Raw genomic sequence first — 19,861 nt, forward strand, 5'->3', positions numbered from 1 at the left:
CCCGAGCTGCTGGTGACTACCACCACTTATTCTTCATGGCCTATTTGGAAAACTCTTTGGTTGGTCCTTCCTTAGCTAACCTGCCTAACAAAACAATGCAAGCTCCCCTTCTGGAGCAACCACAGCACAGACTCCAGGAAGGTTTCTGAACTGGGCTGCAAACCTGTCCCTCCTAACCTTGGTGAAGTCGCTGGTGTCCCCAGCTATGGGGTCTAGGGGCTCTCCTACTCACCCTCTTCCCTGATATGGAGCTTCAGCTAGAGAACAAAGAACACGTGTGTTGGCATGCTTCCTCCCACTCTTCGGGCCGCTATCCTAGGTCTCTGTGTTGTTCGGGCTCCTGGTTCTCCCGTACTGTCTCCCTCACTGAGTAGCACCCCTCACCTCAGGACACAGCTATCCATTTGCTACTCTGCTTCTCTGGGGAAGTGAGGCAAGTTCTAGGTACCATTCAGCTGTCTGGCCTGCTCCCAATTTAGTTTTGTAAAAAATTACATACATTCCCATTTGCGACTATAATGAAAACTTACAAATTTTTGTTTCCTTTTAAAGGAGTCCATTATGTCAAGGTAAACAGATTTATTTCCTCAGTTTCTTTGAGTCAGGGTCTTACTACATCCCAGACTTGAAACTTACTCTGCAGCCTGGGTGGCCTCAAACTCATGATCCTCATGCCTCAGCCTCTGGAGTGCCCAACTGTTGTTATCATTAAAACTCTATAATTCTTAATATTCAAGGTTATGGTTCAACAGCATCGTTTCATGTATCTCTTAACTAAATTTCAAGAATTGACATCGCTATATTGAAGTATATGCTTATTAAAAACACTTGTTCTGTTGTTAATATTTAAGTTTTGATCAGTGACCCAGAGAATCACAAGCGTCATAGAAAAGATGCCTTCTATTTAACAGGAGTTACTAAGCAAGACAGCTATTTTAACTTGCACTTTTTTTTATTATTAAAATTGTACGGATTTTTGTCATGCATTTCTCAGTAGGAATGAGTTGATCATATCGTTTACTCATAGTTTTTTTTTTTCTTTTTATGAGCACTTTATATATTAAAGGTACCAATCACTTATAATAAATATGGCCCTGGAGCTTGTGATTCACAGTCGTGTTTACCTTGTGTTAGGGTTAAGATTTTTGTGACGTTTTCTTGCTTTCCTGTTTATGTCATGATGGAATGAAAATCATGGCACATTTGAAACATCTTCGGTCAGGAGGATCAGCTTTGGAAGAGACCGAAGTGTTATCAAGGAGTAATTCAAGCTACAAAATTGTAAGAATCATTGAAGAGCTCTTTCTTAGAGCAATGAAAGAAAGTTAAGCTACTCTTGAACAATCCCTACTTCACAACTGTACCTCCCTCCACTCCCTAGAGTTGCTCGATGCTCTGTGGGCTGGGTTTGAGATCCATCAGCAATGGCAATATGAAAACCAGTGGACCAAGTCCAGGGAACAGCTAACAGGCGGTTTTGTGAAGCTCCATGTGAAAAGACATCCTGAACGAAAATTACTTAAACTACTTAACCATCTCATAAAAGTAGACAGGTTCTTAAAATCCACTGTTTTGAAAGCTGAAATAATTTACAGCCTTCTATTTGGAAGAATATATAAATTCATACACATGACAGACAGGATGACTCCAAATATAGAAAATTTATTTTTATAGGCACTTTATGGCATATTTCAGAACTTTTTACAACCTTTATAATCTTTATAATAATACAACAAAGTAGGGTTGAAATTAAAAATTGAAACAAAATTACATATTTTATTTAAAAAATCTTTAAGTTTGAGCCGGGCGGTGGTGGCGCACGCCTTTAATCCCAGCACTCGGGAGGCAGAGCCAGGCGGATCTCTGTGAGTTCGAGGCCAGCCTGGGCTACCAAGTGAGTTCCAGGAGAGGCGCAAAGCTACACAGAGAAACCCTGTCTCGAAAAAAAAAAAAAAAAAAAATCTTTAAGTTCTCTTACGGATCACATAATGCAATCAAAAACACTGCCCCCATTCAATGACTTTTTTTTTCAATTTCGGTTCATTTAAATACAAAGTTGCTGGAGACTGTCATCTTGATGAAATTACCTTTAACTTTGGTTAAGTGCCATATTTAAACACCAATATTAAGACAGTCACAGTTCACGAGCGCTTTGCTCCAACCTGGACCATTGAGAAATAGATGCCTTTCTGTGCCAGCAGCTGCTGGTGGGTGCCATGCTCCTTGACCTTGCCGTTCTGAATCACCACGATCAAGTCTGCGTTCTGGATGGTGGACAGGCGGTGCGCGATCACAATGCAGGTGCGGCCCTCCCTGGCTTTGTCCAGGGCTTCCTGCACAACCTGTTGAAAGGTCACACGGAAGATTTAGGATGAAACGGCTTCCTCCTTTAGCTCCCCCTCTACAACCAGACCCAGGCTTTCTCTACCACACCCTTCTTTAACTGTGTTGTCAGAGAAGGCATATTAAAACTAAGCTGATTCTACCATAGGGAAGTCAGAGACTGACATTAAGAAAATCAAGGACGACATATTCTGAGGGGGGTAAGAAGAAAGAAAAACTGCTAGGCACTGCTGGTGGGAATGTGAACTGGAACATCCACTATGGAAACCAGTGTGGAAGACCCTCAGAACAAAAACAGAAACATAACCAGCCATAGCTGTGCCTGAGAATGTAGTAAAGGTTCTAGTCATGATCCCAGAGGTACTTGCATATCTATGTTCATACACGTTTATAACAGCCACCATGTGGACCCAGGCTAGATGCACATGAACAGATGAAAGAATAAAGAAAACGTGGCACATATGTACAATGGGGTTTTATTTGGCCATTAGGGAGAATTAGATGGCATCATTTGAAGGAAATGGGATCGGAGATAATACGCTAAGAGAAATCAGCCAGACTCAGAAGGATCAATGCCACGTTTTTCCCCTATACAGAACTTATATTTAAATGTGTATATGATGTAAAAGTACAAGGGAGATTATGTGGAGGTTGGAAAGGGTCAAGGGGAGAAGACAAAAGAAAAGCAGGTGTAAGACAGATGCAATAATACATCTTTTCTCTCATATGTGGATCTAGGTATAGCAACAACTATATGTTTTACATACATAATATATATTTTTGAGTGTGAAAGAAAAAAGGAAACTATTTGGTGGAATGCTGGATGGAGTAAGATAGTCAGGGGGTAAATAATGAGCAAAGTACAATGATAAAGATGTATAAAATATCATAGCAAAACCCATTATTCATAATAAAACAATAAACACACTGGGTGTGTTGGTGATGAATGCCTTTAATCCCAGCACTCAGGAGGCAGAGGCAGGCAGATCTCTGAGTTCAAGGTCAGCCTGGTCTACAGAGTGAGTTCCAGGACAGCCAGGGCTGTTGCATAGAGAAACCCTGTCTCTAAAACAACAACAATAATTGGTTAAAAAAAGAAAAAAAAACAGTGGTGTAAGTGAACTATGATATAAAGTTTAGAGACTGAGGGATCTACCACATCAGAAAAAAAAAAAAAAAAAAAGAAAAGAAAAGAATCCCTTTAGATAAGTTCTAAGACAGAAGATGTCTAATGCAAGGTAAGGGCAGTCTATAGAGTCCACCCTTTAAAAACACTCTCGGGCCCTGCCACACAACATCCCTAAAGCGTCCTCTAGCCAGCTCCACAGAGCATCAGGAAGCTGGAGCACGCCAAAGCCATCACAGCAGTAAAACCCCTGATCATCTACCTGTCACACAACTGAACTCTTAACCTTTCTCAGGCTGGCAGGTACCAGCAGCATGTGTCTTAGGGCATAGCCAAACTTCAGCCCAGTCTCCCTTCAGCTCTTCACGGGCTGCTGCAGAGACGCTGCCTGCAGGAGCAGACTGCTGCAAGCATGCAGCTTGTAGGCAGACATCACGGAACACAGAGGGCCCAAGATTAATTTGCCCCTCATCACTTCAGGACTCCTAAGGCCCAGCGGTAGGCATTTAAGCTGCGCTGGGAGCCAACACGAGCAGCAGTCAGCTGTCTGGCTCAGCGTTCTCCACCACGGCAGAGAAGGAAGTCAACTTAAACCCTTACCTTTTCGCTCTCGGTATCCAGAGCTGAGGTGGCTTCATCCAGAAGCAAAATGTGAGGCTGTCTGACGAGGGCGCGCGCTATGGCGATGCGCTGCTTCTGCCCACCCGACAGCTGAGTGCCTTTGTCTCCTACTCTGGTGCTGTATTTCTGGAAACAGAATTGGGTTGTTATGAAAACAGAGCTGATGACAAAGTGCAAAGACAGTGTGGCCATAGTAAAAAGAATAATTAGATGAATTTAGTTTCCGAGGTTAAAATTAGGTTCACAGAAAGCTAAACAAACCAGGAAAAAGCTCTGATGGGTAGGCTTTATCTCTGTTTTTGAAAGCAGATATTGGGGCCCCCAAATTATAGCTTTAGTGTAAATAAGCCCTACGCTCTCAGTGCAAGGATATGGCAATCCATTATCTCCCATCTCCTGGTTTCACTGTATTTGTAACAAAGACTGGCAGGAGAAAGGAAATGATTTGAACAGCTGCTCACAATAACAGGAACATCTTGTCACCAGCAGGTGACACCCTCCGCATGACTTTAAACTGAGCAAAGAAATCCTTAGACTATTAGCTTTTGGGTGTGTTTCTATTAAATTATCTCCAACATTTAAGTTATTTTAAAGTGTTGAGGAATTCCACTAAGCTGAAAACAGAGCCTTCTTTATCCGATTCCATTCCCCGATCAACCTCAACAGCAGCAAACTGTCACAAATTACTATATACGATAACAAAGACACAGGCTAAAAGATTGTGTAATATCAGAAAGCAGGCGAGGATGAGATAGCATGAGTAACCAGAAAACATACAGCCTTATTTATCTGTAGGCCTTTGGCAGGCTAGAATTAGTCACACACAGCTCTGATTTTCGTGAATTTGACTATAAAATCCATGCTCAAATAAGGGGCGCTTGTCTTCATCTTGTTTGGCAACTCCAGTTCTATGGCGGGCAGAACAAGGTCAGCATTTGTAGAGAAGAAGGGCTCTGGGGAAGACAGAACAATATTTGGAACAGGCTCCACCCCTGAGCTATGGCTGCCCCAGAGTCCAGGCGCTCTGATGGGTCCTGGCCTGGGTGAGTGCAGGGCTACCAGACTGAATTGACTCAGCAGATCCTTGGGGAGCAGAGAAGATGGTGCTGTTACCTCTGTAGGAAGCAGGATACACACTGTGGCAGAGTAAGGCTAAGTCTAAAGCTAACACTCAGAAGGAAATGCTTGGAGAATGGGGCTCAATGACAGAGTGGTAGATCGGGAGTCCAGAAAGACAGGTCCTTGTGGGAGAGCACAGTCACCCTGCTGTGTCTTCTATTCTGAACCCTAGGACCTGGGCTTTAAATAACAAATGCCTGGGTCTGACTGCCAGGTTTTTGTTCTTTTTTCTATTTTTTCCATTCAGAAGAGATAATATATGGACTGAAAAATCTGCATTTATAACAACTTCTAAGGTGAGGATTCAAGCTTGGACAAGCAGTGAATCTTATTAGCAAAGGGGTCTGTAGGCTTGTACTTTGAGTGTTTCAATCTCAAGAGTCAATCAGCCATGGCTGGACCACACTGGGGAGGAGAAGGGGACAGACCTCCTTCTAGTCCAGCAGGAGCAGCTATCTGTGGAGGAGCCACATGAAAAGATGGAACTTGGGAAGAGTTAGGGCCACTTCATCTTGCCCTCCTTGCCCATGAGGCTTCCGCCTTCCTGCCTGGCTTGAGGCTATTAAAACTTATTTTATAGAGGGCATTTCCTATAATAAGTAACTTAATTAATGATAATGGGAGGAGTATATTATTTGGGTAAGCCCTGGAGCTGGAGAGATGGCTCAGTGGTTAAAAGTACTGGCTGCAGAACCTGGAAACAACCTAGATACCCCTCAACAGAAGAATGGATTAAGAAAATGTGGTACATATACACAATGGAGTACTACTCAGCAGAGAAAAACAATGACAGCATGAAATTTGCACACAATTTGATAGAACTAGAAAATATCATCCTGAGTGAGGTAACCCAGACTCAGAAGGACAAACATGGTATGTACTCACTCATAAGTGGATACTAGATGTAAAGCAAAGGATAATTAGACAACAGCCCACAGCTCCAGAGAAGCTAGCTAACAAGGAGGACCCTAAGAGGGATGCATGGATAGCCCTGGGAAGGGGAAATAGATGAGATCTCCATGAGTAAACTGGGGATGAGGGGTGGGCAATGGAGGGTAGCAGATAAGGGAATGGGATGATTGAGCTGGAACAGGGAGGGAGGGGGAAAGCAATGAATAAGATACCATGAAAGAGGGAGATATCCTGGGGCTAGAGAGAAACTGGGTGCTAGGGAAATTCCCAGGAATCCCCAGGGATAACCCCAACTTGGACTACTAGAAATAGTGGAGAGGGCGTCTGAAGTGAACTGAACTGGCTTGCCCCAGAGATCAGATTGGTGAATATCCTAACTGTCATCATGGAGCTTTTCTCCAATGACTGATGCAGAGATCCACAGCCAGTCACCAGACAGAGCTCCAGAAGTCCAGTCGGGGGTAGGAAGGAGGAGAGAGAGAGAAAGAGAGAGAGAGAGAGAGAGACAGAAGAGGGATTCTATGAGCAAGTGCATCAGGATCATAATGGGAAAACTTCCAGAGACAACCAAACCAAACTAATGGGAACTCATGAAAGTTGATGGCTGTGGAGCCTGCAGGGGACTAGGCTCAGCCCTCTGCATGGCAAGACAGTTGTGTAGTTTGATCTGCTTTGGGGGCACCTGGCGGTGGGATTAGATTCCATCCCGAGTGCATGAGGGGGCTTTGTGGAGCCTACTACGTATGATGGGACACCTCGTACAGCCTTGAGGCAGGGGGAGAGGTTTGGACTTGCCTCTACTGGATGTGCCTCCCCATGGGAGGCCTTGCCTTCTTGTGGGGGGGAGTAGGGGGTGGGTTGGGAGAGGGAGGCTGGGGAGCAGGAGGAGGGAAGAGGAGGATCTTTGATTGGTGTATAAAATGAATGGAAAAATTTTCTTAATAAAAAATAAAAGTATTGGCTGCTCTTCCAGAGGACCCAGGTCAATTTCCAGCACATATATGGCAACTCAAAATTGTCTGTAACTCCAGTCCCATGGTATCTGATGTCTTCTTCTGGCCTCTGTGGACACCAGGTCTGAAAGTGGTGTACAGGCATACATGCAGGTAAAACACCCATACACATAAAATAAAAACAATAAAAATAAAATAACTAAAAGGGCCTAAGATAGAGGCAGTATTCCAATTTATCTAACTTACTGGAAGAAGTGAGAGGTAGTCCACAGGACAACAGCCCAGGGAACATTTTAATAATCAGCTTCATAAGTATAGCCTGGGGCCCATGAAACTCACAGTGGTTAGAAATTGTACAATACTATGGTCTTCTCAATGACTCAGCCTGAATTAGAGAGCTGTCTTTCTGGCATAGGTCCAGCTGTTGGCCTGGCCTAACTCCAGAATGAGGCTTGAAGCTTACAGAGGAGCTGCCGAGTGATAGATGGGCTAGAAATGGAGAAAGGGGAGAGGCAGTGATGAATGTGCTTTTTTGGCAGAATCAGAAGACACAGATATGGCTGCCTGGCCCTTCCCTCAGACTTGGAGAATGGGGACTATCCCCCTGGAGGAGTGGTGCCTCCAGTCTATAAGCTGTGGTCTGCACCAGGCCTCCTCCTCCTGGACAGCTCCTGAATGGATGTAACCCTTTGCTCCTTCCTCACAAAGACTCCTATGATCAGGTAAACTAAACATCTGACAGGCAAGGGAAATTGTGGTCAGATCTCTGTATACATGTGGAGTATGTTTTGACTGCTAAGTTTTCTCTGATAATCTTAGTTTGGAGAGAGACATACATCAGGCAGTGACTCGACGAACTGGTGGATGTTGGCCTCCTTGGCCGCCCTCACGATCTCATCCTGGGACACGACCCGGCTGTTGTCTCCATAGGCGATGTTCTCCGCGATGCTCCTGTCAAACAGGATGGGCTCTTGGGACACAATGCCTAGGTGGGCTCGGAGCCACTGGACATTGAGTTGCTTTATTTCTTTGCCATCTAGAAACTGGGAGCAAAGGTTCACAGATCAACTTCAGGACCAGCACGATTCAGATTTAGCAAAATCAGCACCTTTATTTCACACTTTAAGACTGTGGGTTGCCATGAGATGAAAGGAGGTTTGCTCGTGTTACTTTGGATTTTTAAGGTCTGTTCAGGGACACCATAAGTGTGCACTTTGGGGAAACACCCCATTTCTAATGTTTTAACCTTGGTTTTTGATTTACGCAGTAATAAACAAAAAATAACCCTCCTAAAAATACCCATGTCCTGAGCTCTTGAAACTGTGAATGTATTTTGTCAAAGAGGCATTAAGGTAGCACACGGAATTAAGCTATTAATTGGATAACTCTCAAATACAATGGTTGTCTCGATTATCTTGGTGCAAACAATGTATTCCTGAGGTTCTTAACTGTGGAAGAGGAGGACAAGAGCAGGCTGCTCTGAGGTAGTTGCTGCTAGCTTTGAAGATGGAGGAAGGGGCCATGACCTAGAAAAAGCAGAGCGCCTTGTCTCAAGCAATGCTGCACTACCGTCACTTGGATTGTAGCCCAGTGAGGTCCATTCTAAGGGCTCAAGGGCTACAGCAGTTTCTCTCTCTCTCTCTCTCTCTCTCTCTCTCTCTCTCTCTCTCAGGTGTGTGTGTGTGTGTGATATGTGATGTGTGGTGGGGGGAGGATGGACAAATGGACAAATGTATAGAAGGATTCATGCTATATTTAATACTGGGCCAAGAGTTGGAAGGGAAAGGCCACCTTCTCCCTAGATCAGCAGTTCACAACTTGTGGGTCACAATGCCAGAGAACGACCCTTTCACAGGGCCGCCTAAGACCATCAGAAAACAGACACCTACATTATGATTCATTCATAACAGTAGCAAAATTACAGTTATGAAGTAGCAACGAAAATGTTATGGTTGGGGTCAGCACCACATGAGGAACTGTATTAAAGGTTTGCAGCATTGGGAAGGTTGAGAACCACTGCTCCAGATGATTGTGTAGGAGCTGGGGAGGCCCCTGCATAGGTTTGCTGATTAAACTCTTTTCTGATACAGATGTCAACTAAATAGACCTCCTTTGCAAAATAATTGTTGGCGTTGAAGTGAAGGAGCTGTTAATGGCTTCTGAAGAAGATCCTAGTACCTTAGTTTTGGATAGTCAAGCAACAGTGATAAGAGTATACCTTGTGACTGGCTGAGGCCTTGCAGAGCTCTGCCCAGAACTAGGGTAGATCTTTGCCACAGGAATGCATTTCTGCTTGTGAGACTGGCAGTTATATGGAGAGAAGGCATACCATGACCTTGCTGGTACCAAGGCGAGTTGCCATAACTACTCTGCGCATCTACTCTCTTGGCTTTCTAAACATTTTAATAAGTCGAAGTGGAAAACAAAGGATGGAGAGAAGCAGTAAAATGTATGTGACTGGCATGGCAGTGCTACCCTACTTCCCTAACACTGAGGCAGCTGAGGCAGAAGACTGAAGGATCAAGCCATCCTCAGCTAACATGCCGAGTTCTAGGCCAGTTTGGAGTACGTAGCAAAACTCTATCTCTAAACAAACGCACAGCAAGAAATCCATATAAGAATATAGCTGAACAGGGAATCTTGTTAGGGGGAGGATTGTATTTTACAAATGGAAAATTGAAGAAATGAACCTTAAAGAAATCTATTCTGTCTCTATCCCTGGAAGCAAACACGTATTATCTCACAGAACCACAGGCAAGTCTGGATGATTCCAGTAAGCGTTAGGGAATCTGCACACTTCATCAACTACAATAACACTCTTGGCCCTAATTATAGCTGTAAAACACACCAAGTTTGGAATCTATTTAAAATCAATATTAGCCGAAGAATCCTTCCTCTAAGAACATGTCTGAAAGCCCAGAATATAAAACAGATACAAGCTCAGTGTCTGTGGTAGAGGCACACCAGTGGTCTGACGGGGGACCTAGGAATTTTGGAAATTGCTCACAAGATCCAAGCCCACGTGAAGGCCTGTCTAGAAAAGCAAAACTTAGTATGGGATGATGTAAGGCTAATCAAAATGATCAGCTCTTTCTACTACAGACTGTCACGTCCACTGATCACTAGTGCGGTAATCAAGTGCTGTCTATATATTACTGCATGTGTACGTACTCTGGAATAAAGTGAAAATATCAAGCACTGAAAACATTTTCAGTTCTGTGATAAGCACAATGCACACACTCTCTCATTTATCTTCACAACAACTCTTAGGAGGTCATTGTGACCTGTATCTAAAAGGGACCAAAGACCCCAGCTGTGGGGCATGGGAACAGACTGGAGAGGGGAGAAAGCCCAGGCCAGGAGCAGAGTAAAGTTAATAAAAGCGAGGTGTAGGACTTTCAAGTCCATGTGGATTATGGGAGTAGAACAGCATTCTGGGTGGGAGGGAGGCGAGGCTTCAGGCAGGAAGCCCTTCCTTGTAAGTCAGCTGCTGAAGGAGGAAGAGTCCACAATCTAAGGTTTTGGTATTCAGATTTTTTATGATTTTTTTAATTTAAAATATTCACCTTTTCTATTAGAATGTATTAATCTACAAACTACCATTCTCCTTCCTCTTCCAAAGTAGTCTATCTTCTACTTTGATGTAATTTTTTATATTAAACCCAACTTCCACATACAAGAGAAAACCCAGTTTATATAACTTAACTCTCTTCACTGTACCCTTTTCCTGTAAAGGGCATGATTTCATTCTTTATACCTGAGTAACATTCCATTGTATAGAAAAGCGGCATTGTTCTTCAGTAGTTCACCTGCTGATGGGCACCCAGGCTGCCTTCGGAACACAGCTCTTGTGAGCAGAACTTCAGTGAGCATGCACTCTGGGGGCTAGGGATGAAGCTCGGGTACTGGAGTGCTTGCTTGACCAGCAAGGAGCACTAGGATCCATCTCCAGCACCAGGAAACCCGCGTCATGGCATAGGCCTGTGTTCTCAGCACTCTTCAGGTGGAGGCAGGAAGATCGTGAATTCAAGGTTATCGTCAGCGCCAGTGTGGCACACATGAGACCCCATCTCAAAAGTTTTAAGGGGTCTGGAAAGATGACTTAGCAATTCAGAGCTCTTGCTGCTTAGTCATGAAGATTAGAGTTTAGATCCCAGCAACCCCTAGAAGTGGAGTTACAGGCAGTTGTGAGCCACCATGTGGGTGCTTAGAACTGAACCTGGGTCCTCTGCAAGAGCAGTGAGTGCTCCTGACTGCTGAGCTGTCTTCCCAGGCCTCCAGATTTCTCCTTTTGAGCTCGTTCCCTCGAGTGTCTCCTACCCCGCTGCTGTTCTTACTTACTTCTTTCAATGTTGACTGCATCATAGTCCACACCCCCCTAAATCTCCATGTTTCCTCCCAACCATCCTTCAAGCAGCTAGTCCGTTTGTGCCCATCACCTATTTACTGAGAGTACAAAGTGTTGGGGACAGTCCATTAATTTGCCACCTCCTGTCACCATTCTTCTCAGTCCTCATCTTACACAAATTCCTGTTGTGGAATACTACCTTAATTAGGTAAAGATATGTTACATTTGTTTATTCTGAATTTATTTAATGATGTAAAGGTACGTTACATTTGCTTATGCTGCATTTGTTTAATTATGTAAAGATGTGTTGCCCTTTTACCTTGTCTGACTAAGGCACCCGACTAGTCTAAGAAAAATAGCCAATAGCTTAGTCAGAAGAAGGATAGGCGGGGTTGGTGGGCAGAGAGAGGAGAGTGAAGACAGAATGGGGGAGAACGAGGGGGAGACACCCGGGACCAGCCAGACACAGAAGAAGCAGGAAAAGTAGGACATACTGTAGTGGGTAGCCATTCCAGCTTTGATCTGGAAGTTCCAACCCCCATTGAGGCTTCGGCAACTGTCACGCCTACAAGGCAGGGCCAAGGGAGGCGCCTGGAGACTCAAAATCTGGATGGGCCAGCGCTCGCTCTCTCTCTCTGGTCCTGGACAGTGGAGGTGGACCAAGCAGAGCTCCAGAGAACACCGCTGGACTGCAATACACCTTCCCCAGACCCCGCGACCTACCTATCCCTTAATTTGTAAGTTATGCCATTAAATAAATCTCTTTTTAACTACGTGGAGTGGCCTTAATAATTTCACCAATAACATACAGAAAGAAAAAGAGGTAAAAAGCCCTGAGGAAAAATGCTGATGAAGAGAAACGGGTTAAATTAAGTTATAAGAGTTAGTGGGACAGGCATAAGATAAGGCTGAGCACATTTATAATTAATATCTCTCTCTGTCTTTATTTGGGAGAAAGCCTGCTACAAATGCCCCGTTGTCCTCACTGACATCTTTTCCTTCATGGAAGACAGTAGTTGGTTTTCATCTCCTTGTCACTCCTCGACACTTTTTCTGTTTCCCAGGCTACTTTAATTGTTGATACCTTTCTCGGGCAAAGGAGATGGGAGGTAAGTAGGTCCCTCGTGAAGAAAAGAGAGGAGCAGATGGAGACGGTGTCTAGGGCAGATGGTCCAGCTCAGACACCAAACTTTAGCTGTAGGATGTTTCTCAGTGGGGTTATTATTTGAAGGCGTGAAAAGCAAACATGGCTTATAATCACGAGTTAAGAATATCCAGGCATTTGGATGTTGAAATCTAAGATGGTCTGAGTACAAAAGTGTGCTCACCACTGTGCCGGCCATGGGGTCATAGAACCGCTCGAGCAGCTGGACCACTGTGCTCTTCCCGCAGCCACTGCTGCCCACCAGGGCCAGCGTCTGGCCCTTCTTCACCTCCAGGTTCAGCCCCTGAAGCACCAGGATGTCGGGTCGGGTGGGATAGTTGAACACGACTTCATTAAATTTCACATTTCCTTCCAGCGTATTCTAAAATGATAATAAAGGTAGTCAATTTGATTATGGCAATACTGAAAACAGAGTAGAGCTGACCCTGGCCACCGCCAGCTGCCAGGTGAGATGAGACAGATCAAAAGGACCCACCTTTCCCTGAGTGCTAGGGTGAGTTTTTAAGCACTGTTAAATACTATTAACTACTGTTAGCACTGTACTGAGTACTAAATCTTTATTGTATACACCCTTTTAACCCTTCCCATGAATGATTAAAAGAGTCCAAAAATGGACTATTTGACAGGCCCTTCTCTAATTCTCTGGCTTCCTTGAGCAGAAGGCTATCAGCTGAGCAGCCCCTTCGACAGCTGCATGAACTGCCTTGATGCCACCTTGGCTGCACTGAACACATCAATTTCTGAAGGAAGAAGTATTTCAATTACAGCTGCTTGCTGCAAACGCACTGTTTCAATGGGGGGAAAAGCACCATTTCCAGCCAAACTGTTTCAAAGAGCTTGTTGTGGAAGTCACAAGGATCTCCAGCAAGCACATTCACCCAGGACAGCAGGGTAGTACCAGGAGTACTGGTACCAGTGGCCCAGCAGAGGGCCTGTAATTAGTGTCCATGCAGTCTTGCTATCTAGGTGTTGGCTTGCTACCTTTGCTCTTTCTCATTAGCAGAGTGGACTCACAACACAAAGAGGAGACGGTAGTAGCACCAGTCAGCAATGGCTGCCGTGTCAGGGAAGGGGAGCTGAAGAGTTCCAGAAAATGACATGGATGGGAAGCGGAGGTAGAGACGATAAGGACTGTGAAGAGTGTCAGATGAGAAACTCTAGGACGTGGTTGTTGGAAGAACTGCAAAGCTTTAAGGACCAGAGTCCTGACACCGTAGGCTCAAGACCTGTAATACTAACTGCTCGCTGTAGGAGCTAAGGGTCCTGATGCTGGAGTCCTGCCCTGCAGCTGTAATACTTAGCAAGTCCTGTGTGCTGCTACCACTCACCGTTGTTGGCCAGTGAGACTTATAATAGTTTCAAATTACTGGGGCAGTCGGTGGTTAAAGCCTAGAGCAATGGACCCCTCACATGAGCACCTAGTATCCGTAGTCTCTGGTTTCTAAAGTCTGGAGCAATAGGCACCCATTTCTCATAGCTCAGGGCCTGCTAGTTCAGTCCTCAAAGGCTTAGGACTCCTAACAATGAAAGAGTGCTAACCTACATGCTCATGGATTCTATCCATGGAGAGAAAAAGACCTCATCAAGTGGTTAGTAACATATGTAGTGAAATTCTACTGCAGCTGACCTTCATTTCACCAAGATAGAGATTAATAAATAGACTCTAAAAGAATCAACGCCTTGGCCGGCAAGCTGGCTCAGTGCACAGGGACCTTGTTACTGAACCTGACAATCTGAATTCAATCCCCAGGATCCACAAGGTGGAAGGAGAGAACCAACCCCTAATGTTGCCTTCTGACCTCCACATGTGCGCTGTGGCAAGAGAACATCCACACGCATATATACACCTAAATAAAAACAATTTAAAAAAAAGAAAATCAATGTATCTATGCCACGAGGCATTAATGCCATCCTAATGTATAACACAAATGCAATAAAGCTTTTCCACCATAATCTGCCTATAAGAGGATGGCATTTTATCTCTCTGTGTACTGGATTTTAATTATATATTAGTATTTTATAAAATAAACCCATGACCTGGAAAGTTTTATATTACAATTAATATATTAAAAAGCACACGTTTTATTAAATTTCTTCTTCAACTACTTTTGTCCCTGGGGTTAGCAGCTCATGAAACTGAAAGAATAAACTCACAGGCTGCAGGCCTTCGGGGCTGTAGCTGTCAATCTCGGGGATTTTTTCCATGATCGTGATGACATGCGATGCCGACACTTTGGCTTTGGCATAGTCAGGAGCGAATGAACTGGCATTCCCAGCTGCCATGGCACCGAAGACAACAGCTGAGAATACCCTGCGACACAAAGGAAAGAAAAGACCACATACACAGTCACGGCTGCTGGGACACAAGCTGCCAATTCTACACCCGGAAGCGGGATGCTGAGTGACCACTGCTCTTCGTAGAGAAAACACAAACAGAGGAACTATAAGAAACAACCATGGTCCCTTCCAGAGCCAGCCTAGATGATACCTCTCACCACCCACTTAGCCCCACTGACAATGGCACAGGCACACCAGAAGATAAAGGACCAGAGCCAGGAGCCGGCCTGATTCTCCAAGCTCTAGTTCCCTAAGGAAGAGAGAAAGACGTTCCCTGCAGCCTGTAGTTAACGTTGGGTTCTCTGTCTTACTGTCAGTGGGAACCCTTTAGAAAGAAGCCCACTTGGCTTCTCTAAGGACTCCTCCTTTACCGGAGTGGATTACAACATTTCACCAAGGACTGTGGGTGTCAGGCAAGAATGAAGGGATGTCCTCACCTGCTCTTCTCAGACAGGCCACTCCAGCCTCCCAGATCCCAGAGGCCATGCCTGAGGCCCCCACCTTTGTCCCTTCCCACATACCAATGTCTGGCAGCTGTGGCACACTGCTCACATTCTATGTAAAAGACCACCATGAGATTGCTCTATTTCATGTGTTCACAAGTTTGTTTATAAATTGAAAAACAAAACAAAAACAACCTTTTCTGTGAACACTATTAAACAAAGCAGGGGCTGGAGAGATGGCTCAGAGGTTAAGAGCATTGGCTGTTCTCCCAGAGGTCCTGAGTTCAATTCCCAGCAACCACATGGTGGCTCACAACCATCTGTAATGAAATCTGGTGCCCTCTTCTGGTCTGCAGGCACACATGCAGACAAAACACTGTATACATAATAAATAAATTAAAAAAAAAAAAACAGAGCAGGGTGCTGGCCTGTTTAGCTACAGTACTAATGGCCACGACTCAGTATCTTCATGTCAATTTCATTGTACTTATCTGAACAATAACAATTAAGGAAGTCACCCATTACTTTTTCATTGACGTCATTTTAACGTTTAGGGAAGAATGGAAAGGTACCCAGTGTTGTGATAATGAACGCTTGGTTCCCCAGCTGGTGGCTCTGTTTGGGAAGTATTACTTTTAGGAGTTGGAGCCTTGCAGCAGGAAGTGGTTACTGGGGACGGCCTTGAAGTTTACATCCTGTCCTAACTTCTGGTTCATTCTCTGTCTCCTGACTGCTGTTGCAGTGTGACCCACTGGCCTTGTCCACACTCCTGCTACTCTGCCTTCTGTCATGATGGAATGGAGCCCTCAACTGTAAGCTTGGATAACTCTGTCTCCTGTAAGTTGCTTTTGTCAAGATATTGTATCACAGTAACAGCGATAGTAGCTAATATATCCACAGAAGAAAATGCATTACTTAAAGATGTTCTTTATGGATATTTTCCTCATTTTTAAACAGCACACATTCAAAAAATAGCTTACAGTTATTGAAAAGCAGACTGAAAGCAATAACAAGTTCATAATTAGGAAGGACTACCTCTCATAATTATAAAATAACAAAAGTTTTAAATGAAACACCCTTCCTTAAATGCATGGCAGTGCGGCTAGTTACAAAACAGTCAATTCTTTCATCTTACTCTCTGACCTTTGCAAATACTTCTGTTTAAAAAATGAAGTGTGGTTTGCAACCCTTTCAATCTGGGTTTGCCTTGAAACGTACTTCAGTCAACAAGAAAAGCGGAAGTCAATGTTGTCAGTTGGAGGTTTATGACTCAGGAGGTCTTGTATGATTCGTACGCTTGTTCATTATCATTTGTGTATTCTCTCTCTCTCCTTCCTTCCTTCCTTCCCTCCCTCCCTCCCTCTCCCCCTCCCTCCCTCCGTCCCTCCCTCCCTCCACTATAAGGCTGCTACAAGATAAAGCATACACAGAGGACGACCCTGACTTTTCCCCTAGCCAACTATCTATAGCTTCCTTTAACACAGAAGGGACGTTAGATGAGAACTTTTATGCCCATCTCAGAATTCCATGTCACTGAGGCATAGTGGCTAGTTGTTGGAATGGCATCATAGTCTCACAAAACCTATGACATATGACAAAAATTCCCTTATATATCATGCCACACAGCTGCTAACAGGCCACATCCTCATCTGTGACATGGCTATCACAGCCCAGGCCAGAAAGGACCTTAGAGATATCAAGTCTAGTTGTTGATGTTTATGCTAGACACTTCCCTAAACTGACCTGCGTCTTCCGTTTTAATAGGTACCATGTTTGACTAAGTCTATCGCTAAGCTTACGTTACCCCTCATGAACCAGAACGTCTTTCCACAGGCCCTTTGCTTTGGTGGTGACCCCTCACTGCCTTTCTCCATGTGCACTTCATTATGTCATAAACAGTGAGCCTGGAACTGGCATAAAGCACGAGACTATTCCAGAACCCTGGGAATCCACCACTTCCTTTACCTGGGACTCTGTACACAGGCTAAAGAAATACAATGCAATATTAAAAACCATAACTAAATAAGACACACAGATAGTTAATTTCCCTCATATATTATTTAAACTTTTGGGGGGGATTTAGGTTTTTCAAAACAGGGCTTCTCTGTTGAACTTACAGAGAGCTCTGCCTGCCTCTGCCTCCCAAGTGCTAGGATTAAAGGCGTGTGCCACCACTGCCTGGTGTGGGATCTTTTTTAAATGGCCACTTTTCACAAGTTTCCTCTGGCCTTTACTAATTAGAAGAAGGAGTCTTACAAATCTAAAACTGTTGTGTCAGCAAATTTTATTGGTTCAAAGGCTTGGAACAAAGCAATCTATCAAAGAGTTATCTATTTAAGAATCCAATACTTACAGCATAACATTTTCAAAAGTCATTAATTGATGCACCACCAAGTAGGCACCAAACCGGAAACAGGCAGCATAGGAAAAATACATCATGGCCTGGGTGAAGGAGAATGTGATCCCAAAGACCTGTGCTTTCTTCAAAGCGTTTCTGGAAAGAAGAGAACCCAGAATCACTCCACTGCATTTCTCAGTCATTCAAGTAACTTCCTGTGGTTCACAGTGGGGCACACAAGAGTGACAGACTCAGTGGATTCCCTTTCTAAAGAATTCAGCTTGAGCCCTGCTTACTTAGCAGTGTGAATACAGGGAACTGCCTCATCTCTGAGACTCAGTGGTGCCTCCATCTTTAAGGTAGGAATTGCATCTTAGTGGTTGATAACTAGGCCTGTCACACCCCCCCCACCACCACCACTACCACCACCACCACCACCACCAGAGGAGCCTGTTTTTATATTAACAAATGGCCCTTTCCCCCACTTTGGGACTCAGCACATCTACCAACACCCTCAAGCTGTGGGTGACAGGGCAGCAGGCATGTCCTTGTACTTGGGGATCTAGATGAGGTGCATATCATCAGTGCAGCAGAGGGACAATGTGCTATGGGAAGAAAAAGCACCTAAGTGTCTGCAGCCAGGGGCTTTATAAAGCATTAGCATTCCAGGAATGTCTGAACAAGAAGGACCTGGGGGGAGTCTGGGCAGGAACAGGGTGGAGATGGGCAGCCCTTTGACCTTCCTCCTCCTGCTAAACCCACCAACTTCTTGTCTTTGCCACTTACTGGGATTTCAAATGAAAACTTTTCCCAGAAAAAGAGGACCTGCCATGATTATGACAAAGGTGCTTGGGAACCCTCCAGAAAGATCTAGTTCTCTCCTTGTCCCAGAGAAGCTGAGACTCCAAGGTTGAGTTTGCTCATGTCCTGGTCACCTTTTTTTAGAGCCCTCATCGATACTGCTGGGGTAAAGGGAGAAGAGGTCTCCCCAAGAAAGAAAGGAATAGAAACTATCCTCGAGAGATCCCTGCAGTGTCCCACAACACCTCCAATTTCATGTTCCATAGAGAACCTTCACCCCAAATACAGCAAAGAGCAGGTCCCTGTCCCAACGGGACACCAGAGGCATTCACAGTTGTCCCTTCCTCTCTCCTCCCCATTGTCTCCAGCCTTCACTGCTTCTACCTCACACATGCCCCTGCCTCAGCACAGGTCTCTTCTTTTCTCCCTTGATAATCCTTCTAGTACTTTCTTCATGTGCACACCACCTTCTGGCAAAAGCAATCCTGAAAACCGAAGTCCTTACTAGAGAACTCCTCGGAGCCCTGGCCCACTCCTGAGAGTGTCTCACCTGTATGGTATCTGCAAGCTCTGGGCATACATATTTTCAAACTTCTGCTCCCGAGTCAAAGAGACGACAGTGCGGAAGTTTTCTATCGCTTCAGTGGCAATCTGAAACACAACAGGTACAAGATCCAACAGGCAGTTAATATGAATTCTATATACCACATTAAAAAAAAGTAATTTGTTATAATGTATTTAGCATTTACTATTATCTACAAGCGTCTCTACTGAAAAAGGATATTAAATAATTTCTCAAACTGGACTTCAGATCTGTATGGGAGATCCCCATAGACGATGAAGCTGACAGGTGACCTAAAGCCACCCTCTTTACTTGGCTTTAAAAAGGTGTTTGAGAATTCAGTGTGTCCCTTACGGTGATCTTGCTTCTACAATGGACTTATTTTAACCTTACAATTGCTTTAGTTTATTTATTCATTTATTTGAGACAAGGTCTTGCAAAATATGCAAGCCTGGCCTAACACTGAAGAACTTCCTCCTTCAGTCTGGGTGCTGTTAATACTGCTGTGCACCACGATACCTGGGTTTACATGTTTTTAAAATGTGATATTTATCTCTTTATAAGTTCCGTTGTTTTAAAACATATCTGGAATATGTTACAAAATAAAAAGTTAAACATCAGCATTTTACACAGTCACTCAAACATTGCTTTTTCCCCAAGTGTGTATGTGTATATATATATGTATATATATATATATATATATATATATATATATACACATCTTTAATAGTAAAATAGATTCTGAATTCTAGACTGTTTTGATAAAGAGCATTCTCCAAGGTTATTAAATACA

At 44.1% G+C, this 19,861-nt stretch overlaps 1 protein-coding gene across 3 annotated transcripts in view; it reads right to left on the reverse strand.

Annotated features, from left to right (window-relative positions):
- Positions 1 to 1,642: 1,642 nt before the first annotated feature.
- The window catches only part of LOC128099286 (multidrug resistance protein 2), a 70,009-nt gene continuing 51,790 nt past the window's right edge, over positions 1,643 to 19,861 (reverse strand). For all 3 annotated transcript variants that reach the window (XM_052721106.1, XM_052721107.1, XM_052721108.1), the window contains 7 exons: positions 19,057 to 19,157; positions 17,721 to 17,861; positions 14,742 to 14,898; positions 12,751 to 12,948; positions 7,911 to 8,117; positions 4,070 to 4,216; positions 1,643 to 2,342 (listed from right to left, as the gene is read on the reverse strand). In XM_052721106.1, coding sequence (XP_052577066.1) covers positions 2,142 to 2,342; positions 4,070 to 4,216; positions 7,911 to 8,117; positions 12,751 to 12,948; positions 14,742 to 14,898; positions 17,721 to 17,861; positions 19,057 to 19,157 — 1,152 coding nt within the window. In that variant the 3' untranslated portion in view covers positions 1,643 to 2,141. The remainder of the gene's footprint in view (positions 2,343 to 4,069; positions 4,217 to 7,910; positions 8,118 to 12,750; positions 12,949 to 14,741; positions 14,899 to 17,720; positions 17,862 to 19,056; positions 19,158 to 19,861) is intronic.

The sequence above is a fragment of the Peromyscus californicus genome, unplaced genomic scaffold, assembly GCF_007827085.1.
Source record: "Peromyscus californicus insignis strain IS unplaced genomic scaffold, ASM782708v3 Scaffold_6__1_contigs__length_162567912, whole genome shotgun sequence".
Lineage (NCBI taxonomy): Eukaryota > Metazoa > Chordata > Mammalia > Rodentia > Cricetidae > Peromyscus > Peromyscus californicus.